The sequence below is a fragment of the Rana temporaria genome, chromosome 1 (genome assembly GCF_905171775.1).
Source record: "Rana temporaria chromosome 1, aRanTem1.1, whole genome shotgun sequence".
NCBI lineage: Eukaryota > Metazoa > Chordata > Amphibia > Anura > Ranidae > Rana > Rana temporaria.
Window position 1 is genome coordinate 434067397 of NC_053489.1, and position 25163 is coordinate 434092559.

General features: G+C 39.6%; 1 protein-coding gene and 1 long non-coding RNA gene across 5 annotated transcripts in view; one reads left to right on the forward strand and one right to left on the reverse strand.

Moving 5' to 3' along the window:
• LOC120915512 overlaps nucleotides 1-5183 on the reverse strand; it is a 66834-nt gene extending 61651 nt beyond the window's left edge. For both annotated transcript variants that reach the window (XR_005743892.1, XR_005743889.1), the window contains exon 1: nucleotides 5010-5183. This is a non-coding gene — a long non-coding RNA (uncharacterized LOC120915512). The remainder of the gene's footprint in view (nucleotides 1-5009) is intronic.
• Nucleotides 1-25163, forward strand: part of SLC4A4 (solute carrier family 4 member 4) — a 316339-nt gene that overhangs the window by 194386 nt on the left and 96790 nt on the right. For all 3 annotated transcript variants that reach the window (XM_040326059.1, XM_040326074.1, XM_040326066.1), the window contains exon 4: nucleotides 22529-22664. In XM_040326059.1, coding sequence (XP_040181993.1) covers nucleotides 22529-22664 — 136 coding nt within the window. The remainder of the gene's footprint in view (nucleotides 1-22528; nucleotides 22665-25163) is intronic.

Consider the following 25163-nt stretch of genomic DNA (forward strand, 5'->3'; position numbering starts at 1 on the left):
GTTTTTTTTCTTTGTTTTCTTTGTCTGAATTTCTCACTTCCTGTTCCTCCTCAGTAAGCTGTTCACTAAGCTGGCTGATTAAACACCGCTCGGATGATGGTGTGAAGTTTACTGAGGAGAAACAGGAAGTGAGAAATTCAGACAAAGAAAAAAAACATTTAGAAGGGAAATTGCAGGAAAAGGTAAGTGAACCAACAATGCACTAGCTTAAAGGAACCTATTTAGAAAATAAAAAAACAAACCTTTACAACTCCTTTAAATACATGTTGTTCCATTTTCCTTATACATGATGGGTATTCAGAGTGAACATAGCTTTAAATTATTCATTTAGTCACTATTTGCAACTGTGCGATTTATCACACTTCAGCCAGGCGACAATGCGCAACAAGAGAAATTCTGGTAAATGGAAGCACTTCCATGTACAGGCTTTTCTATTGGTGCAGTACAGTGTTTGTGGCATCATTGACTTCCATGGGAGTGCATGACAGACACATGAAAAATGCATAAAAAAATGCACAAATTGTGTCGACGCACAAGTGTAAACCTAACCGAAGCTATGTGAATATTCATTGTACAAATGATCATTCTCGAATCCTTTGTACCATATTGAGTATGTGCAGACCATGAGAAGTATTTATATGCCGCGTACACATGATCGGGCATTCCGACTACAAAACCGTGGATTTGTTTTCCGATGGATGTCGGCTTAAACTTGTCTTGCATCCACACGTTCACACAAATGTTGTCGGAAATTCCAAACGTCAAGAACATGGTGACGTACAACACGTACGACGAGCCGAGACAAGCGAAGTTCAATAGCCAATGCAGCTCTTCTGCTTGATTCCGAGCATGCGTGGAATTTTGTGCGTCGGAATTTTGTACACACATTCGGAATTTGAGAACCAGCTTTCAAATTTTTGTTGTCAGAAATTCTGTCAGCAAATGTCCGATGGAGCCTACACACGGTTGGATTTTCCAACAACAAGCTCCCATCGAACATTTGTTGTCTCAAATTCCGAACGTGTGTACGCGGCATTACACAATTTCGTAGGCTAATGCTTGTGACTTTTTAAAATAGAAAACTAACACACATTCCTTAGAGCAGGGCTCAAAATTTCAAGTCCTGAGCTACTAGCCAGGCCTCAAGAGTTACTCGCCACCAATTGCCTTACCTAATTCATACACTGCCCTGCGCCTAATTGCACCCGTAAACACGCCCTCGTAGATTATCTCATGGAATGACAATGTTTTATGCAGAATCAAGTTACAAAATTAAATATTACCAACAACAACTTTAACAAAATGGGACAGGGCACTGGGGGCAGACCAGAGGGACAGGGCACTGGGGGCAGACCAGAGGGACAGGGCACTGGGGGCAGACCAGAGGGACAGGGCACTGGGGGCAGACCAGAGGGACAGGGCACTAGAACTGGGTCTCTTCCCCATTCTCTTGCTGTCTCCTCTGCAACTCCCATCCATCCTCTCTCTCCCATTCATCTCATCATCAAAAGCCTGTGTGTGCGGCTCCACTCTTGCATGTCCCCACTTCCCCGTTTTATTCAGGCTGGCAGAGAGGAGAGGAGCTGCAGCACAGCGGGAGGGAGTACAATCCAGCACTGAGATCCACACAACTGCACAGCCATTGACACCATAGCACAGCGCACACTGACAGCGCACAGCACACATTAAGACCAGTCTGTTCACAGTGCTCAGGCTAAACTGTTGGACACTTACATAGAGCACAAGGAGAAGAAAACTGCACAAACTAGAAGGCTGCCGCTCTCATGTCAGGGCAACTTTCAGTGAGCGCTGCACCGGAGTGGTAATTTTTGCAATCCTCCACCTCACTCATTACTTTCTGCTCTCCAGCTACATTGGTCGGGGGAGGGGGGCAGGCTCAGAGAGGTCATACTGTTGGGTCCCATGGCTTAATGAGAATTGTAAGTAGAGCACCTGTGTACTGCTCTGCCTGTGCGCGGCTCACCAGACTACTTTTCCCGAGCATGCACCTTTCCTCTTCGGCCGCCAATCTCATCGGGACTCAGCTTAAATCCACTCGCCAAATGCTAGTAGGCGAGTGGAAATTTTGAGGGCTGCCTTAGAGCACCTTATGGAAGTCTAAGCATTTTTGGAATGCTTTACACACATTGCAAACAGAAAGCCCAGCATAAGTATTAAACATGAGGGGATCACTGGGTTCATTTAATACATAAGATAAAGTTGTCATTTTAATAGCTTTCCTTAGATCTCATGTTTGAAAAGACAATATACTCAAAAGCTGATATTTCATTTTCATTAAACTTTAGAATGTTAAATCATCCTCCATCTCACTTTTACAGGTAGAACTTTCAGTGTATTTACAGTATGGAGAATCTAGGTAGCATTGAGCTTGTAGGCTCCAGAGGATATGTGATCTCCTGCATTGCTGGACACACACAGAGAGAAATAGGAAGCCAGTAGGAGTATTAGCCCATCAGTGTACACCCATAGATTAAACATTGGGTGGAGTGTAATGTCAGTCGAATTATTTATGAGGAACCTGTATAATATTAATAAAGTAGACCTAAACCCAATTACTAAAATCTTATAAAAGATTTAGCATTTAATGTGATTTAATAGGTTGTTTCAAATCTAATTATGAAGTGTTCATTAAAAGAATACCTGCTAATTCCACCCTACAGGTCCATGTAGAGGCAGTTCCTGTATTATCAGCCTGTCACATCACCTCTAAAACTATAAGGCTTCGTACACACGACCAAGTTTCTCTGCAAAAACCAGCAAGAAACTTGCTAGGAGATATTTTTTTGCCGAGGAAACCGGTCTTGTGTACATTTTCGTCGAGGAAACTGTCGAGAAACTCGACGAGCCAAAAAGAGAGCATGTTCTCTATTTCCTTGACGGGAATGGAGAAAATTGGCTTGTCGAGTTCCTTGACAGCCTAACAAGGAACTCGACGAGGAAAACGATGTGTTTCGCCCGTCGAGTTTCTCGGTCGTGTGTATGAGGCCTGAGTAGATGTGCCAATACTCATTGCACAGACATGGTTTACCATTGTCATTATCAGTACAGTGGTCCAAAGCAATGATTTGCATCCAACTCTGGAGTGAGTACATGTTGCCAGGTAGGGTTGAAAGGGGCTAGAGAAGACCAAAAGCACAGAGATTCAAAAATGAATGGAAAAAGAACGTGGAAAGAATGTGGCAATTGTTTGAACATTTCATTTAGCAGAATATGCTTGTAGTTCCTTGAGGCTTTGTTTTAATGGAATTGTTAGTATAACTATAGGCAATTTTTTTTTTCATTTTGTATAGAGTAAGGAATGGGGGTTATATTTTATTTTTGCCATCTGTGTCCCATTGGGGAGATTTCTCTTCACTTCTTGCCCTGTAGCCACAACTGGAAGTGGTGAGAAATCCCACTGATTTTAATTGTAAACAGGACAAATATAGAGGGTAAATCTCTGGGACACAGACAGCAATAAAAACAGGGGTGTTAATCACCCTCCGCTCTATTGAAAAAAAAAAGTGTTGCCTTTAGTTCTACTGTCACCTTGAATCTGGGAAGCGATCTGTATTTTTTTTCTCAAAAATTACATTTTTTTCCTTTTTAAACCCTTTTTTAAAAAGCTTTTAAAAAACAAATTTTTATTTTATTTTAAAAGTCCCAGCAGGGGCTAAAAAGTGAACACTGATTTATTTCTTTAGTACTCTCATTAATAAACCATTCTCTTGTAGGGGGAATTTATTTTGTTAATTTGCACTTTAGTTACATTTTTTATGACTTATAAAACTTAAATGGCAAACATTTTGCTGTATGATTTAACTGGGGTTTCTGAGAACACTACAGCCTAAAGGATACACAGGAATCAATGTTATCGCCTTAAGTAAACACATGCTATTAATAAAATACAACAGGGACAGCATAAACAAAGGATAAAATATAGTTGAGTGATTTGATATTTCAAAAACTGCTTATAACCAGAGGCTTGGGCTCTGGAATCTAAAATATATGGTTTTAAATTATGACAATCTTTTATGTTATGCGATACATCATTTTTATTCTTTATTTACCTGTAAAAAGAAAACAAAGGGTCCAGAGGCCCCCTTTAAAGGTAGATTACCTCGGCTTAAAAAAAAAAAAAAAACAGTCCTTGCTTAATAAATATTAAGTTTACAATTTGTATAACGTGACCATGAGAGTTAGGCCTCGTTCACACGATCGGAATTTCCGATGGAAAAAGTCAGACGTGTATGTATGCCCCATCGGAGAAATTCCATCTGAGATTACATAGAGAACGTTTTCTCTTTTCCTCCGATGGAATTCCTTCAGAATTCTGATGTGAGTTTGGTCGGGCTAAAGCCTGATCGTGTGTACAGGGCATAAAGCTGAACATACATAAACATATATGGGAGATCTGATCCTCTAAAAAAAAAATTTGGTTGAGAAACCCTGCTCTTATGCTGTGTACACACAATCAGGCTTTTGCCTGGCCAAATCACATCGGAATTTCATTGGAAAAAAATATGCTCTATATCTAAACTCTGATGGAATTCATCGGAGTTTCCGATGAAAAAACTCAAGAGGGGGCTACACACGATCGGAAAATCCGATGGAAAAATTCCATCTGACTTTTTCCATTGTAAATTCCGATCGTGTGTATGAGGCATTACACTATCAAGAGATAGTATTAAAGATTGAACATTTCTAAGCAGATGGATCTTTCTCCCATACGACTCTTGTCTCCTGACATTATCCTTTCTGGAAATTAGAATATGGAGAGGTGTCAAATCATTATGTCTCAGTGTATTATCACTATAGTAGCTTTCATGTATCAGTGTAATATTAAAAGTACTTAAAACAGGGCTGGGCAAATTCCAGGAGCCTAAAAAAATACTGCTGGCTCCCGGATTGGACAGACTGGCTTCTGACTTCCATAATACTTTGTTCACCCTGACCTAAAATGTCTGATGGCAAACGTAAAGAGAAATAATATAAAGTTAAATGCTTACCGGCAGACTTTAAAAGGAATATAGAAGTACTGAAGGTTTTGAGGTAGCGTTGCAATGCAAAGAGATGGCAGCCAAGAGTACAAGGCTGCATATGCTTGTAGAATAAGAGGCAGAGCCAAAGCAAAGGTCACACTCCCAAATGTGTGCTATGTACATGTTTACGACCTGCAAGCAGCATGCCTCAATCATCATGTGATGCATGTCAGTTTTACAGCAATTTGTTTCCCTAATTACAACTTACAAGTCTTGTTAGTTTAGAAGCATTCGTAAATGTATCCCCAGGCTTTCTTGTTTCTTTTAAGCAATTTAACAATAATTAACATAGGTTTAATATACTCCTAACTGGCCCATTAGACTCATTCTATTAAAACATGGAAATGGGGCATTAGCTTGCTAAGAAGAGGACAAATATGTGGTAATTACATAACATTGTAATTAAAGTTGTGCTCAACAAAGAAACTTAACAAGCATATTTGGTCTGATTGTTCATTTTGTTTTCAGTTGGCTAAAAGTGACCAGCCAGTAAGGGTTTTTAAAAGTATCCTTAATTCTAAGGTCACCATAACTTCTTTGGTGCTGACTTGGACTAATATGATTCTTATTTAGGGCCTGCTCACACTCTGTGTTTTTTTTATTGCACAAAAATATATCAACTTAAAAAAAACATTGTTTTCAGTGCTGCATGTTCAGATACCAGCTAGGTATCTGAACATGCAGCATGTAATGTCACTTATGGGCACTGAAAGGCGGCACTGATAGATGGAACTGATGTCACTTTTAGGCACTTATGGGCAGGCACTGATGGGCACTTGCATAAAAATGACATGAATGAGGAGAGGAGAGGAAGGATTTTGCAAAGCTATTTGGTATATAGCATTGCAAAATCCTTCCTTTCCTCTCATCATTCATGTCATTTAACTTCTAGTAAGTATGTGCTGCGACGCCCATATTGGTACACCTTGCACTTGGCTGTAGTAAGCCAGCAGCGGATGGGCTGGGCTGGGTGTAACAAGACGTCCACTGCTGGCTTACTGCAGCCGAGTGCAGGGTGTACCAAGATTGCCGTCATGATGTGTACCCTTCCGACGATGACACGGATCGTCACTTCCTGTACTGAATGTGATGGCTCCAGTCACCGGAATATGCGGTGGCGCCCTGCACCCCTGCCCTGGCCAGCTTACCCACTTCACTTTGATACACTGCCGCCAGACCACTCTCCGATTTGCCCCCTCTCCGTCCAAGACTTCCAGTTCTGGGTATCGGATCTGGCATTGGGAGCATTTGTGCGAGTACAAGTATGCTCGGTATCGGTCCCAATACCGATACTAGTATCGGTATCGGGACAACCCTAGTGTGTATTAAGTTGTGTGTCAACCCATATTAAAGTGTGCAATGCACATGAATAGATGTGCTTGAGTCCTTAAAGTGGTTGTAAACCTCAGTCATGAAATCTGAATAATGCATATACTGTATATCTGTAGTGTTTACTTGTCTCTCTCAAAAGCTCTAAGTGTTGTTTCTCTCTGGTGCTTTTTTTCTCTGTTATCAGCATTAAAAACTTCTGAGAAGTTTTCCCGACACACGAGATGCTTTTGTGATGGGGGGGAGCTCAGCACACAGAACACAGCTCTCTGCATCCTTCCTTCATTCCTGTGCCATGTATGAAGGAGGGTGTGTCCCTTTCCTCCAATCAGTTCTCACACCATGTACAAGAGCTCTAACTGCAGCTCTCTGCCCCCCGTCTCTGTGCTAGTGACAGATGAAGGAGGATTTTTATCTAAATTCAGCACTTTTGAATAGATGTAAAGAAGAGAGGACTGCAGATAAACAAGTAAAACTTATGTAGAATAAAAAAAAATGAATCTCTGTGTATCATCTGAGGCTATTAACTTCACTGGGTATATTAAAGGGTTTACAACCACTTTAATATTAAAAGGTTTTATGACTAGGACTGTATTACTCACTTAAACTGGACATGGACTACTTGACTGCCATCAATTCAACTGTTGCTGCCTTCGCTTGGAGTAGTCATGTATTCAGGAGGGGCATCAAATGTTTGGGTACATGATTGGAAGTTAAGGATTCATTTTATTTTATGTGCTGGACTAGAACTAAAAATCAGCCCACACTGAAAGTAAGGCCTCTTCCACACAGGTGGACTTCGTCGCTAAGGCGACTCAGCGGGAGATCTCTCTGCTGATCTCCGCTGAGCCGGCAGATGACAAGTCCCTCTCTGCTCACTGAGCGGGAAGGGGCTTGTGCAGCGCCACTGTCTCCTATGGGGAGATCTGATGAAAATGGACAGCATGTCCGTTTTCATCAGATCTCACCCGATCCGATCCGCCATGGACAGATGGGGACGTATCGCCATCTGTCCGATTTTGGCAGATCGGGTCCTATGTCAGCGGAGACATGTCCGCTGACATAGGACCCGATTAGCCAAAATCGGACATCCGACTCTCCATAGGACTGCATGGAGCGGCCGCTTGGGTCCGCCATCAAAACTGACAGGCGGACCTGAGCGGTCTGATTGTGTGAAAGGGGCCTAAAGGGAATCATGCTTATTCCTCCAATTATGTTAAAGAAGTTGCCACCCATTTTTTTAACAAAAGGAATCTCTAGAACACCTTTCCGCCGTGGCACTTGATGCCATGGAGAATGTCACTGTAACCAAATATATATAAATTATAGATAAAGCAGGCAAAGGTCACCTAGACATCAATAACAGCATGGGCTTGAACCACAGCAGAAGCCAACATGTATAGCTCAAGCCCACAAGAGTATTATTTCCTCTTGCCAGTCAACAAATAAATGACTGAACTGTGCTTTAGTGTCAGGGCCTTTCAGACCGATGATAATGTCACCACAACCTTTAACTACAGTGAGTAGCACCATCCATATGATATTGCATATTGTTGACATCAAACATTGTTTTTTTGGGGGTATATTATACTGGAGTCTATTTTATAGTATTTTTTCCTTATATTGGACTGTGCTGTACAAAGTCGTTATTGACTGTAAAAGTAGCATTGACTGTTGGCAGCCCATTGTTTCTCAGTATGTAGGTTGCTGTAAGTGGTGTGTTACGTAGCACATAATGTGCCAAATATTGTTCTGGTTTACATTGTGCGATAAGTGTTTACCATTTCACTTTGCTGATTGCTGAATAGTTATCTCTACAGTTGTTGTTCTCTTCCTGTTACCTAACATTTTAGCAGTAGCTGTCAGTCATTAATTCAATAGGTGACACAGTGAAAGTTTTCAGCAAAAACACATTTATCTGATCTACTGCTGTGCTGGTTTTAAAATTGACTTTATTGATACTTTCTTGAGTGCTGCTATCTTAAAATGTTGTTCAGTTAAAGTCTTTTGTGAGCTGCTTTTTAGTGTATCGTATTTAAAGTGGACCTGAGCTCAAAAGTGAATATTTGCTATGTCGTATAAGTAGCAGTGTTGCCAACCGTTGGTATTTTTCTAAAATTGGGCACTTTTTCTCCTGCCAGTAAATGCCAGTGACAGGAAAAGGCTGCCAGAAAAAATATGGCTGTGACGCTTGGCTCAGAACGCACCTCCAGTTTGGAGACCATCCCAGTGCCTGCTACAGTGTTTTCGGGCAGCGCCGGCGGAGGCAGTGCCTGAGCGTGTTGTACAATGTCATGGTGCAAGGAAGCCGAGCAGAGCGGCCGGAGCCTTGTGTGCTGGTCTGTGGGTTGGGAGCAAGGCAAGTTGAGAGCAAGACTGTCAGTGCTGATTTTGACTGGAGTGGACTGAAGGGACCACCTGGCATGGAGAGACTGTCACTCTGACTCAGGAGGGGACATGCCATGTCAGTGAGGTGTCATCGCCTGTGCTGTTGTCAGTGTTACTGTGAGAGTCAATTTCATGTGTGTGTGTGCCTGCCCATTTTAATTTCTTGCCCTTCTGTCCATGAACTAATTACTATAGCAAAAAAAAATATGCTTTTTGCCTTAACATCTACCTTACATAACATTGTGTATTGTATTTGTTTGTAGTCTAAATACTGAAATTTGCACTGGCATTTTCAAAGTTTTGGAAATGCCAGTAAAAACATATCTGTGCCAGTAAATGTTGGGTGTTGTGTTAGTAAATTTCAATCTTTTAGGTTGAAAACGCTGCTAAGTAGTACCCTGAAATATTTACTTTGTCTGAAAATTCCCCTGAAAAATAGCAGTGCACCTACTAGTACTTGTAAGCTCTTCTGAGCATGGCCCTCTTAATCCTCTTGTATTTTATTGTATTATAACTGTATTGTCTCCCTTTTTATATTGTAAAGCGCTGTGTAAACTGTTGGCGCTATATGAATCCTGTATAATAATAATAATAATTCTGTACCTACAGCCTCATAGATAAATATTGGCAGTGTGAGATTTAAGGTGCTGCGACCTCTGACTATTCGTGTTAAAGCAGAGCTCCAGGCTCCTGTAGAAAAAAATAAAAGCCAGCAGCTACAAATACTGTAGCTGCTGACCTTTATTATTAGGACACTTACCTGTCCAGGAATCCAGCGGTGTCCTCACCCAAGCTGATTTATCAATTGGCTCTTGGGTGCTGCTGCCACCATCTCGGCTAAGGAAAACTGGCAATGAAGCCTTGCAGCTTCACAGCGGGTTCCCTACTGAGCATGCCCGAAGCGCACTGCTCTTTGTGAATGGCCTGGTTATGGAAGAAGGGGAAGGGGGGCCTGTCAAAAGAGGGTACACCCCCCTGAAAGATACTAAATGTGGCAGCAGAAGGGGGGGGGGGGTGCAGAAAAGTGGAGGAGCTATGCTTTAACAGATTTTGAGTGAAATTTATCAATTTCACTGCTGTTCACTGTTCTGTTAGCTGAGGGCTCTGGCTAGAGAAAGCAAAACCCTGCTTTTACCAAGATGGCCACCTCTATGTAGGGACACAGTTTGTGACAAGGAAATGTAAATCAGTAATGGAGAAAGATCAGCTACAGTACAGGGAGACCACAGGCAATACTGGTGACTAATCCTTTGTCCTCTGCCTACCTTTTTTCTGACATAGCTTCAAGTTCATTTCCTCTTTAAGAGGATAACATTGTCTTTCCTTGTGAATCCAATAAGTGGCCATTGCTCACTGAGTAGTGAGTGTTGGATACTCTGTCATCTTGCTGAAGTAGAGAATTATAGGCTAATTATTGGCATTCTTACTTGGCCTTCTTTGGAGTGGGAGTGTAGAGTAGGGAGTTGACATGAAACCTTTCCATAAAGAAATACTGAGACTGCCATTACAGACCTCTGTCGGAAAATGCGTGGCCTTTATGTGCACCTGCAGGTTTCAATGCTGTATGGAGATGTCATTATGACAGTCAGGCAACCAACATTTAAAAAATGTAAAATAAACAATGGCAACCTTTATGTTTTTCGTTCACCATTCTAACCACATTTAGCCACTACTATTCTGCAGTATATGCTCTGCTCCCTCCGTCATAGATCATTATAGCCCTTTAATGTTTTAGTATAATACACTCCTGATAGTATTACAAACTAATGAACTGTACACATGATCGTTTTTTCCGTTGGAATAAACTTCGACAGGTTTTTCCAATGGAATTCCGCTCAAGCTGTTTTGCATACACACGGCCACACCAAATTCCGACCGTCAAAAACACAGTAACGTTCAAAGCCGAGAAAAATTCAATGCTTCCGAGCATTGATTCTATGCATGCATGTTTTTTTCTCCATCGGAGTTCCATACAGACGAATGGAACTTTCCGTCGGGAAAAAAGAGAACATGTTCTCTTTCTAAGTCCATCGTAATTTCCGACGGAAAAAGTCAGATGGGGCATACACACAGTCGGAATATCCGATAAAAAAAATTCCGTCTGACTTTTTTCATCTGTGTGTACGAGGCATAAGTATAGGAAGCCTTCTGAAAACTACAATTCAACTGCAGTACATTTTTTCATTTTCTAACAAACAGCCATTTATGTGTGAGCCACAGGCATTCTCACTAACCCCAACAACCCTTGGGACATAGTAGCCATTCTGGCAGATGCAAGAGTTCATGTATTGCCAGTACAGACGTAGCCCTTTCCCTTTGTAGAAAAAGGAACACTGATTCTGCTTCTGGCAGGTTCAGCTGCACAATGACTGCTACAAATGCAACATTTTCTGTAATCTTTTGTAAACATGGATCAGAAATATGGCCTTGTATGACTATCTTTACCAATGGTTGGAATGTAACCCATTGTCAAAAAACCCAAATGATCACCAAATAAAATTTTACAAATGATCTCATCCATATTTCTTGTAGCATCAGTACAATTATCTAATGAAAAATTAAATGGGCATTTTGATGATTGACCAGTTCATCCTGAATGCATAGGAGCTAAAATGTGAATACAATGTGGGTTACCTAATTCCTAAATAGCTGTCCACATTTGTATTTTTTGGTTCATAGTCTTCACAATTATGTACCTATGTCATTATAGCGGTGTGTGTGTGATGTGCCTTGCAATATTTTTTCGTGAATTACTTTTCACTTTGCCCTATAAGACAGTAGACGGTAAACAACCCATGTCCTTTTTCATTTTAAATCAGACAACCACCATACTGACGTCTTTTTACAGTTTATGTACAGCTATCATCTTTCCCCTCGCTTTCCCTAATGGGAAGAATATCTTAATTATTGGTAAGATAATTACTTATCCAATGTTGCTGTTTATTGCTTATCTTAAAATGCTCAGTTCAGATACCATACATTTCATACTTTACTACACCACTTTATAGCTTTTAACATTTACCACTTTTTAGTTGTACATTGTCTAGATTTTACATAAAACAAAGACCAGAACTAGCATCATGATATTTTAACAAGACGTAATAACGCAACAAGAGAGTTAAAATGTCACAAGACACCAATCAACTAGGTGTGTTAGCAATAATACTTGTAATCTTATGCCTCCTGTATCTAGTGTAAAATAGTCTTGGCTACTGATCATATCAAGCTGGCTATGCGCAGAAACAGTTTTAAATCAATACAATTATTATTTAAATGTTTCTTACAATTCTGTATTGAATATACTAATGGCAGAAAAACAACTGCACGTGGACATTTGCAAATACAGAGACCGATAAGCAGTATGGAAAAATCTTTGTTTAGAAAGCCTGAAGACATTGGAGTTGGCTGTATGGCCTTTTCCCTGTATGACTAGACTTACGTTTAACATGGAAGTATATAGAAGGGGTGCCCGACTTTGAAAAATCGGTGCTTCCCAGCTGTAGGTCTCTCAGACAGCTAACTTTGCACACTTGTAGAGGAAGAATGGGGCTATATGTGTGCCAGTACAGGGTCCCCAAATTCCGGGAGATTAGGTGCAAAAAGGTGACTCGAGTATAAGCCGAGGGTGGCATTTTCAGCACACAAAAATTGTGCTGAAAAACTTGGCTTATACTTGAGTATATACGGTACATATACTGTAAATATGAGCTTGAGGATTCTAAAACTTCAGGTGAAAGTCATTTTAATTGATGCATGTGCTTTATTATACTTGACATAAGAACATCAAAGTATTAATCTCTGTCTAAAGCTATGGCATCCTGTTTGAGAACAAAGTTCCATCACATGACATTTTGCCCTTTGTCCAGTTGATGACTTGTGTATTTTTAGAGCAATGGATGAGAATGGGGTGTTCTGTTGCTTGAACACATCCAGAGTGTAAATGGCTCATTAACTTACAGAAAAGGTAGTAAAGTGCACGTGGTCTAAAAATCAGGTATAGGAGACATGTGACAAAACAAATTCTTTAATTAGATTGTGTGCTGCATTTACATAAAGACGACAAGACAAATACAGGCCGTTTCAGAACCGAGCTATTGGTTTCTGAACGTCATATGCACTCAATAACTTTAAATTAATAATGGAGTTTGATTCACTTTCACTTTGCAAAGTGTATGTTCACTTTGCAAAGTATTTATGAAAAAAGAGGGCCTATTTTTATGTGCATAAGTCACAGGGTGACACTGTGAATGCACCTATTGGAGATGTGCCATCGCCCCGATATTACAGTGATTTGAGCTAGAACTATTAAATTGGGCTTTGAAGGCACACAGTACAATTTGTATTGAAAAAACTAAAATATTTATTAATATGGAATATCATAAAATCAATCAGACAGAAAATCAATTTAGGGAATTGAGTCAGTGGCTGGTACTACAAGGGTTATAACAATAGTTATACAGTTTCAATATACACAAGCTTAGTTTAGAAAGCACAGTTGAAGATACAATCTTGGATAGTATAACCCAGGTAGTGATCCGGAGGTTTAATGGAGGACTTGCTCTACATGTTACGCGCTTCGCGCTTCCTCTGGAGCAGAAAGATATTGCATATAAAGGCCGCATAGGGGGTAAGCAAGCGACAGTCGTGTATTATCCCCACAGTGGCTGGATATACAGTAGTACTGGTCCAGCCTATTGTAGGGGTAGTGTCATAAACACGAAATTGTAAAAGTAATGGTGTTGGGGCAGTCAATTGCTGATCAGCAATGTAATTCAGATCCAGGGGTATACATGCGCGGTGATTCAGTGCTAAGTAAGGTAAACTAGGCACAGAAATGGCAGATATGTAAATCCGCCAAAGCAGTCTGTAGATCCTCAAGCATAAAGGCAGAGAAAATTATAAACAGAGCTGACAATGACTATGACGTATTGGCGTCACTCCCTTCCACTGGGGACATGCTGCGGATTCCTGTGCTTTTGGATTTCTAGGATTTGGCTTTGTCAGCTCTGTTTATAATTTTCTATATAATTACCTGTAATAATTTGTAAATATAGCCTAATTTGCCAATATTTACTTTTAAAAAAGAAAACTCACATCCTAGTACTGTAGTGAACACCCTCTACTACTTTATTAAACCAGCCCTAATAATATGATAGACACTGTACACACAGATTTTTTAATATCATCAATGCCTGTTTTCGTGTGTACAGGATTGTCCCCATTTACCTCAATTAGAAATGGTAATTGTCACACATATTCTGCTTTTCCATCCATCCGTTTACAGATGAGAAAGGGACATACAATAATCCCTATGAGATAGCGGTCATAGGTCATTCTGCAAGTGATTATAATTTATTATCGCTGTTTTCTAGCTGCTCTAAAACCATTTTTGACATAAAGGGACACTTTTGGTTGCTATGGACAATCTACAGTTTGCAGGGAGAAAGAACCGTTTTTATTATATACATGTAGGACACTGGGCAGACCACTAGGGACAAGGGGGGTGTGTATTTTTTACATACTATAAGATTACAGTATAGTGTGTGTATTGTGTTTGTTTACGTTTTTGAATTTGGCGCCGTTCTCCGCTCCTGTGCGTCGTAACGTCGCAGGGAAAGGAGATCAGCGGCACAGGAGGACGCTGTGTGAATCGAGCGAGGACCCGCTCGCTCACACAGCGCGGTGGCATCGCTGGATCCAGGGACAGGGTAAGTAAACACTGTCTGTGGATGCTGCGAGGCAAGCCTGAGTCTGACTCGGGGTTACCGATCGCAGCACAGAAATCTAACCCAGAGTCAGACTCGGGAACACCGCCAGGGGGTTTAAGCTGAGCAATGTTTGTATTAGCCTAGTGTGGGCTATAGGAATATCTGGAATAGGATAGAAAAGGAGGCACATTTTAGATGTCAGTTCTGTTCTTCTACCTATTATTTGTTCTATTTTGTTTTTAGCTTGTTGCCATGTAGTTTTGAGGTGAGTACAATCCCAGAAGGTGTGTATGAGGGAACCCTGAACTGAGCATCCACTAAAGCATAGGGAAGAGGTTGTTGGATAGAATAAATTAATTCTGTCTGGGGTGAGGTACCACCTGTATTGAAGTTTGATGGCAGATTCTCTGATGGAGGCTGTCTTGGTGCATTTTTGTAAGTTGTTAATCATAATGTCCCATTGTTCTGTAGAGAAGGATTTATTCAGATCTGATTCCCACTGTGACATTTGACATGTTTTGTCTGGTGTATTGTGTTCATTTAGGTTTTAATACATTCTGGATATTAAACCCTTATGGCAAGGTGAAGTAAGACAAATGTGTTCAAATATCGTGAAAGGGGAGTGTGAGTGAATAGTTTTTTTGGTAGAAAAGCTTGATGTTGTTGTAGTCGGAAAGTTCAGTACCTGTAAGTTTATATTCTGTTTGCAAATCTGAGAATGTACTAAATGTATTATTTTTTGTGAGTGATTTTAGGTTAGATAGTTTGAGGAGTTGGCATATAGTATATTGATTTGAGTTTAGATCGGGGGGAGTAAAAAGGGGGTCCCCTAAGAAAGAGGCTAGGGGTCTCTGAAAAGATGTTAAATTTATACGTTTGTCTGTGCCATAATAGTAGATTTTGGTGTACTACTTTTTTGAGGTGGCCAATTTTTTGAGTTTTGGTGAATTTGGACCATAGAAGGCCTTGAAGGTGGTACGGTAGGACAGATTGTTCCTCAAATGAAAGCCAAGGTATATAGCTGGAAGGTGCATACCATTGTGCGAGTTGTGTATATCTAGCTGAAAGATAATTTAACCATAGGTTGGGTATACTCAGCCCTCCCTTCGATTGAGGTCTGAACATCAATGCATATCCAAATCTAGATTTTTTATTTTGCCATATGAATTTGTTAATCTCTCTCTGTATAGAATAGTGTTTTTAGGTACCAAGAGAGGGAGTGCTCTAAAGAAGAAAAGTAGTTTTGGTAGTATAACCATTTTTGTAGCAACTATCCTACCCATAAACAAAATATGGTATGTTTACCATAATTTGAGTAAGTCTCTGATGTTTTGGAGTAATCTAGGGTAATTCATGTGATATAGGGTCTTGTAAGATGGGGGTGATATGGATACCTAAATATCTAAAGGAATCTTAACACCATTGAAAAGACGTTTGTCCATTTTTTATCCATCCATTGACGGATGAAAAACGAACAGCAAAGAATCTCAATGGAAAAACGGATGTAAATGGATACTCATCCATTTACATCTGCTTCCGTCAACATCCGTTTTTTGGAACGGATCAGAGCCCTATTTTTTTTCCGGTAAAAAAAATGTATCTGACGGAAGACGAATGTAAACGGGCAAGCGGTCCGTGTTTGCATGAAAGCATTGGTCCTGGGGACTCAGGTGGTTAGGCTGGCATATGTAAAAAACTGATGTAAAAACGGATAAAAAATGGATGAAAAACTGATGACAAACTTATATAAACTTTTTCTTGGAAAAAAGTGGCTAAACTGATGAAACAAAAGATCTGCATGTGTGAAATCGGCTTGATACACAGATGGGATGATAGAGGATGAAAGGCTTCAGGTTTACAGGTGCACTAATTTTCCAATCTGTATAGGGTCTTAGTTAGGGGAAGAACTTAATATTGCATATGAGCAACTGATACAAGTACAACAAAGTGTCATAATTTTTTATGTTTGGTAAAAAAAAAAATCTTTAACAATTGTGTGCAATAACCTGTAACAACTGATCATAAATCATGTTTTGTTATTTTCTGAATCTATATAAAACATTTTTAACTTGATTGTACAATATACAGTATATTTTTCACCAATTTTTTTATAAATTTTTTTAGCCTTGCCTTAACAGCTAATGCTCTTTTTGTATTTGGTCTGATTCTGTGATATTATTGATCAACTGTTTTCTAACCTGAAAGCTGAGCTAGAAATTAACTTGCCATTGTTCCTTTATGGTTTGTGATACTTAACCTGCCTGGCGGTATTCCCGAGTCTGACTCGGGGTTAGATTTTCCTGCTGCGAGCGGTAACCCCGAGTCAGACTCGGGCTTGCCTCGCTGGATCCACAGGGAGTGTTTACTTACCTTGTCCCTGGATCCAGCGATGCCACCGCGCTGTGCGAGCGAGCGGGACCTCGCTCGATTCACACAGTGCCTCTGTGTGACGCCGATCTCCGTTCCCTGCGACGTTACGACGCACGGGAGCGGAGAACGGCGCCAAATTCAAAAAAGTAAACAAACACATTACATACAGTATACTGTAATCTTATAGATTACAGTACTGTATGTAAAAAATACACACCCCCCTTGTCCCTAGTGGTCTGCCCAGTGCCCTACATGTACTTTTATATAATAAAAACTTTTTTTTTTCTGCCTGTAAACTGTAGATTGTCCATAGCAACCAAAAGTGTCCCTTTATGTCAAAAATAGTTTTAGAGCAGCTAAAAAAAAGCGATAATAAATTATAATCACTTGCAGAATTATGCGATAGCGATTTGTGGGGAAATTCGTCATAAAAAAAAAAATGACAGCGACATTTCTGCAACTGAGCAAATTTCAGTGATTTTGATTTGATTACATTATTGAATCATTTTTATTATAATTATATTATTACTTGTTATAATTATTTATAATTATTTATTATATTATAATTTATAATTTTGTTTTTAAAAAAATGTCATACCCGGGATGCCTATTAGAATCTTGTTTGGTCAGATTTAAGTGAGTTATTTCTAAAAATTATAGGCCTACAGTATAAAACGCCAAATTTCCTTGCAAATAATGGTACCGCTTTCAGCACCTTTTTTCTGAAAGAATCATACCGCCAGGGAGGTTAAAGCTGTCGTGAGGATCTTTCAAAAGTCAGGAAGGAAGGACTTCCCTGATTTTAGAACCAAATTAATCAGTCTGTTCAGTGATAAGACCATAATGAGTTCTATAATGAGAGCATGTGAGCAAACAAGACTCCCCCGAAAGAGGCCACCATCAGACTCAGGACTGTCATGCAAAAGAGGAGAATTTTCCAATTCCTGTATTAGAGAGCTCAAATCTGAGATCTGAACATTTGAAGCTTCTCCTGTGGGAGAAACACGCTGGCCTGAGTGGTGTCCAGAAATTAGTTGGTTCCAGGAACGATTTCTGAAGTTTAAGGGTACATCTGAATGCTTGTAATGTCTGGATAGTCATGACCATATTATCTATCCTGAGCTCACTGTTCATTTAACAGGAGATTACCCAAATATCCCACAATGGTGATGCCACTAGAGAACAGCACAGTGAAGAGGTTTGTTGAAGTAAAACCCCTGACACTGTTCTGTCACAAGAACTAGGGACCCAAAAGGGCTTGATTAAGATCTGCTAATCTGTGCAGTGACACAGCAAGGTTGTAGGTAAGAAATTGAGAAGGAGACAGGGAAGAGAAATTCCAGCATCTAGCCCTAGTAAACTACCACCCACATTGAGACAAAGATTAACACATATCCCCCACCTTGTAAAGTTGGGGCTCACCTTCATCTAGGACAAGGTTTGTTTGAGGGTTTGGTGAACAAAGCTCCAGGCCTTGCAGGTAAATTCAGAGAAAAGCTTGGAAGGCTCAGGGCATCAATGTTGCAGGAATGGTGACACAGACTTTTCTTATCTGGCAGCGGAGGATGCATCTTCCCAGTCTGAGCCCTCATTTTTTTCTGCTTGGTGCAACTGCCACCAGAAGCATTCTTGATAATGGTATTTAGGGTATGTTGTCCGTCAAAGGCCATGCAGATCAGGTGCTTTTTAGATGTGGATTCCACAGCCCAACACTTTAACCAAAGTGTCCTACACATGTGTACTGACAGAGACCCATGCAGAAAATGAGATGGGAAACCTTCAGTAGCCCATCAGAACTGTAGCTTTAAGGATCAACCATTTGCTCCAAATGGTAGGATCAAGGGATCCACAGCAGTAGTTACAAGATCGCTTTTTAGAGACTTGGACCGATCAGCCTGGGTTTGGCAAAGCAAGGTCAAAGCTAAGATGGGACGAAGGCCAGATCTCACCAGTAAGAACAAGATAGCTTCCAACTGCTTGTCAACTAGATCTTTAAAGACAGGAGCTCCACACATGGCACTTGGTTTATCTGTGTGCAAAATTCAAAAATTAGTATTTCAACTTTTTTTTTTTAGTTTTGGAGCCCTAAGGTATAGGTTGGACTTGATGGACTTGTGTCTTTTATCAACCTCACCTACTATATGTAACTATGTATACTGTTACTACAAGATCTAGGGTTACCTTTAAAATACCTTGGTTATTTAACGCCTTTGTCAGACCATTATTTTAGCAAAAATCTTCCTATTAGATTACATGCATATATAACATATATAATGTATGTTATTTACCTGTAAAATCCTCTCTTGTGTTGACACCCAAAAGCCCTGAGACTGCTTCTGGGGGCTTCCATCTTGGATGTGATGTCAGCAGCCCCGGCATATTCAGAGCTGTCTCTCAAGTGACTCATGTTAAAGTTCATGTTAAGGGGTGAGGGGCTGGTTAGAGATGGTGGGTAAGCTCAGAGAGTAATTAAACATTTTCAGAAAAGAGGGTTATGAAGTGCAAGAAGGAGGCATATTGCAAGTGAATTAATAAAATAAGTTAAGGAAAAGAAAAGCACTGCAAGTTAGCATTGAAATACTCTTTTGTGCTTTTACTTGGAATTTGACAGGGTCTCCTCAAGTTGTAATTTGTACTGACAGATAGAATAATTTTTGGGAACATTATCGTTAAATCAGATTTCCCAGCATATGCCCTCACCTTTCAATCCATAGATACTCTTAATGATGCAGCAGGCTTAGTCTCTATACCCCTTTTGCATCCTTAAAAATATGCATGAAAAATCGATTGATCTCACTGCCAAAGTACCCTTTACAAATAAGAAGCCAACATATGATCCTAACATCTTCCCAAGGATCAACTTAGAATTTGGCTAGATCTATCAACTCATTGGGGGTTATTTACGAAAGACAACTCCACTTTGCACTGCAATTGCACTTGGAAGTGCAGTCGCTCTAAATCTAAGGGGTAGATCTGAAATGAGGGGAAGCTCTGCTGATGTTATCATCCAATCATGTGCAAGCTAAAATTCTGTTTTTTATTTTCCTTGCATGTCCCCCTCGGATCTACAGCGACTGCACTTTCAGGTGCACTTGCAGTGCACTTGTAGTGCAAAGTGGATTTGCCTTTAGTAAATAACCCCCATTGTCTCTCTGTCTGTCTGTATTGTTCAATATCATATAATGCTATTAAACTGTGGAACGTTGTTAGGTGTCCTGTAAAGCTGGGCAACATACAGAGTTGCAATGTTTAAATTCACACTGAAGCAGTTAAATGTTTTGTGGCATCTTATAAATCTTAAAAAAATATGATCACCGTAGTCATAAATACATCTTTATAGCTGTCAAAAAGAAAACTCAAATGACAAGCTTCATTTCAAGGGCATTTGATTGGTCACATCAGGTATAATAAACCAGTGAAACCAAACCTCACATGTAGCAAATATAAGAAGAATGTTTACCAAAGGTTGAGTTTTAAGTTTTGATCTGTTCTGAAGACTTCACTTAAATTTTAAAGGTTTAAATACTAAATACCTCTGTCATATATATATCTGAAAAAATCCAGAACTATAATTTAAAAGAAAGAAGCTGCCAGGATTTGGCTATATTTTAGCCCTGCAAACTTAAGACGTGTAAGTAACAAATGACTTGAAACAGACTCCATCTAGATACATTTATGTTTCTTTACTGTAAAATATGCTCTTTTGTATCTTAATAGCTCATAATGATGATATTTCAAGTGATATTACACTAATAGGTGAAAAATGCAGCAGGGACAGTGCATCTTCCTTTATTGATCACAATAGGTTTGAAGACCTTGAAACTCAAGTATAAAGATCTCAATATAAAGGTACCTTGGGCTCCATTTACACTTGTGCGACTTGTCATGCAACTTTGGACATTAACGTTGCATGACTAATCGTTCCCCATGTTTTCTAATGATAACTATACATATATGCGTGACTTAAAGTTGCAGCAACTTCAAAGAAGTTCATGCACTACTTTGGTCTAACTTTCATGCAACTTGAGGGCCATATACTTCAATATTAACCCTCAGATGTTGCATGAAAGTCATGCCTGAATGTTATACAATGCAACTTGTGTGCAACAGTTGTCCTTTATCACTGGTCAAAGCCAAAATCGTATCCAAGTTGCACCAAAGTCGGCGCAACTTTGGAGTAGTACAAGTGTAAATAGAGCTTGAGGCAGGCCATAAATGATGTGATTTTCTTTCCAGCAATCACGAGGTGCTGGAAAGAAAACCGATTGATTTCTAGATCAGTACTGTGTTGATGGGGGAATTGAATGGTTTTCTTTCCAGAATCCCTTCCCGTCGAGCTATAGTTTTCTCCCGGCAGGAAGGGGGGGGGGGATTATTGGTTGCGACTAGAGCCTCTGGCAATAATCGCATTATAGAAATCTGACATGCTGGTTCTACCCAAGTCGGTCAATGAATCCACTTGGGTACAATCATACACGGATTGAATCTCAGCCAGTCCCTGCAGATTTTATATCAGAAATCTGAAATATTAGTAGGGAAAGTATAATAAAAATAATTACATTATAAACATGTTTTAAAAGATCTTGAGATATCTTGCCAGATTTAACAAAACCATTTTATACCACAATGGAGCAGACATAATCTGGAGCAGTTGTGAAAAGCAACCAATCAGCTTCTATCATCAGCTTGTTCAGGTATGCTTTGGAAATGAAAGATAGAAGCTGATTGGTTGCCATGCACAGTTTCTCCAGCTTTTTGCTGCTCCAGTTTTGATAAATTCCTCTCAGAGTTTCTGAAAGCATAAAGATCTTAATTGAATAAGCAGTTTTATGATGTTGCTATATTGTCTCCAACTATTAACATTATGAATATGTGTTCTGTAGAATTAACACATTGCTGCATGCTCATGCATTGTAATATACTGTATAATGAATGTTCTGAGCCTTGTTATATGTCTGTTATAACCCATCTAAGAAGGAATGTGTAGCAAGTTTGGTGTACTAATAATATACTGGCATTTCTGAATACACATAAAATGTCTGCAGACAATTTCTGAAATTGTTAAAATGATATAGCTTTTACCAGCAGTAGAATGTTTTAATTTTTTAAGAAAGGATAGTCTTTTAAACATATTGGCCAAACAAATGTCCGCTGCTGCTGAAATTGACCTCAAGCTGTTTTTCAGGTGCATTGATGCTTAACATAATGTATTCTGTCCTAGTCTTCGTGTAAAATGCAGACTGTCTCGTGTTAAACATTGCCTTGTTGGTAATAAGTCCCTAAACCTTCAAACCAATGACTATGGCATGTTTTACATGGGAGGGTGGGGAATCTGTAGATGGATGCTCCTATCCAGTACTGTTGCCCAAGCTGGTTTGGTTTAAACTGGTTCCCTGCCATATAAATATTAAAGTTTGCCTACCTTTGCTTATTAGGGTGGTAAAATTCTCTGAAAATACTGTATTCTAACAGTACTGCCTACTCAGGAGACTTGTTAAAGAGTTTAGAGCCACAGAGACAACTCCAGCAGATACACCATCAGGTCTAGTTGACTATCAACAGGGATTATGTCTTCTGATCAAGAAAGTCTGGAGAACACGCTGAATGCTAGTAGGAGCAAACAGCGGGCTCCAAGCCGTAATTCAGTTATTGTCAACCAGGCTCTTAATCGAAGTATTTTTACTTCTACAGTCTCCCCGGCTGCAGAACGCATTCGTTTTATTCTGGGTGAAGAGGATGAAGGCCCAGCACCCCCTCAGCTATTCACTGAGCTTGATGAGCTACTGTCTGTGGATGGCCAAGAAATGGAATGGAAGGAGACAGCCAGGTGAGAAGTAATTACTTTATATATCCATAGATCCGTATAATCTGAGCTAAACTGATACCTTCATACTGAAGTGTTGTTCAGTCTTTTAGATTTACTTTATTGCATTTTCTGATGTACTTAAACTGAAGCAATGATTTATTTGAGATGTACAGTAAATGGTCTAGTACATTTCATAATGGCCATTACAATCTAATATTAGAGTCCCTTCATCATTTATTTTTCCTCGTACGTTGTTACCATTTGAAGTGTAAGAGAGAGATGAAAAATGCCTTCATGGTCAAAGTGTCTAAAAGTAGAAGCATTTGTATTTCTTCCTTTGATTTTTTCCCCCAATAATCTTTATGTAAACATTAATAGGACGGATGGGCAAAACAGTTTCCAATTTATAACATCATGGCATCAAAGTGCCCATGTCCCAGTTGCACGCACAACAGTGTTATGGTTCAAAAGCAGTATGTGACACATTTGTCACAATCCACAAAGAGTATGAATTTAGACACTGCACAATCTTACACAATACTTCACACCACTTGCCTCTGTCCCATCTTTTATCTCCAGACGTTTGAAAAAAAAAAAGGAAAACCATGTAGGAAAGTAGATTCCTTATATTTTCTAGCCTGAAATGACAGTGTGATTCTTCTCAAAAATGTTGATCAAGAGGACTAGAATTATAGTACACATCTAAAACAGAAATACCCAAAGTTCCAGAAATTCACTGGTGGTCTTTATGGTGTTAATGGAACTTGTGGTATACTTGATTTATGTCTTGTTGCTCTATTTTTCACTATCAACATAATTTGCCATTTGAAACATCCAAATAAGTGATCCTCTTTAGGTCTCATGGCTATTACTGGGTGAAGTGAGAGTGACATGTGCAGCCACTACATCAACTTGCAGCCAGCAGTGTCTGTGCACATGGTAATATGTCATTTTGATTTCATACACTGGTTGGGTCATCGGGCAGCTGCTATCCAAGGCAAACTACCATGGTTTGTAATTCCATCTGGGAATTATTTGTTAATGCCTTGGCAGCCAAATGTGGTCTCATTGCCCTTCAGACCCCTGTACTACACCAAGTGCAAAGGCAAGTTATTTGATTGCTAATCACATTCCAAACCCTTCACATCATGCAGAATGCTGAGGACAAAAGGCATTTCGTCTATAGTAAGCACTGTACAGTTTAGACTTTACATTACAGTAAAGCATTAAAGCACGTGCATATTATCGACATGCGTGCAAGATATGTATAAGTTGCTTCATATTTATTAGTAATTCTGCCTACCATTATATATATATATATATATATATATATATATATATATATATATATATATATATATATATATATATATATATATATATATATATATATTTATTTATTTATATATAATTATATTTTTAAATACATATTTAGATACAAATTATTCTTTTTGATTTGTCATGTGGCAGACTTAAAGCTAAAGTCTAGGTTGTGATCTTCATTGTAAAGTTATGTTAGTCCGGCTTGGAGAAATGTAGGCATGTATACCTCATGCTGAAAGGACCGCTGGGGAAGCTGACAATCACTTTAGCAGCCAATGTTACTACAGTGATCACTGCAATCTTCTGGGTCCTGTACCAAGTGCCTGCCCTTCTCCATCCTTCAGCAGCCATTTTAGTTATTCCTAATTTCCAATATGCCATATTCTTCCATTTTTTTATAGCCTTGTATATCCTTTTCCTGTTATCTTTGATTCTCCTGTTAATTGGGCAGATTTAAATTAAATACTTTCCTGCATTCACTGCTTCTCTTTTGGGATTACTGCAAACGGCATTGTTTTGCATCATATATAACTGTCAGGCTTAGGCGATTCTAGCAGTCTTTTTGTCCCTATACATGGGGGCTCTGTCTGTAACAAAACGGTATCTTATGACAGACAAAAAAAACTGAAAAAGCCGGTAGGATGGAAGGAGATGGCACAATGAAAAATGATGTGAAAATGTAATTAAAGGGGGGCTTCACTCCCTTGACATTCTTGTCCTGCTACTCCTATTTAGCTCCACCATGTTCAAATATCCAACATCTACATTAAGGGGCTGCAGGTTCCTGCAAGATCTCTGGAACCTGGCACACGAGAGGATTCCCAAACATGCACACACACTACTGCTTTCTGGTATCTGGTAGCTTTTAGATACCTTGTAGATATGCTGCTAGTCTCTGCCACTTGCCAAATACCTGGCAGAGAGCAGCGCCATATCTACACATGGAACGCTGAAATATGGAATGCTGTGGCACCCATGCGCCAATCAGTAAAACTGCCTCTTGGGATGTGTGAAGTAAAGTGAACATCCAATGAGGCAGAAGGAGGGTCCCTGTGTCATTCTCATTTAGGCAAGAAATCAGGAAGTGCCCTAATATATCTGTCATTACAGCTTTTCTTTAAATGTAACTGAAAAAATTGAGAACTCACAGCAACATTTTTCCCATATTAAACCACCCACCCAACTGCAATTTTAAGT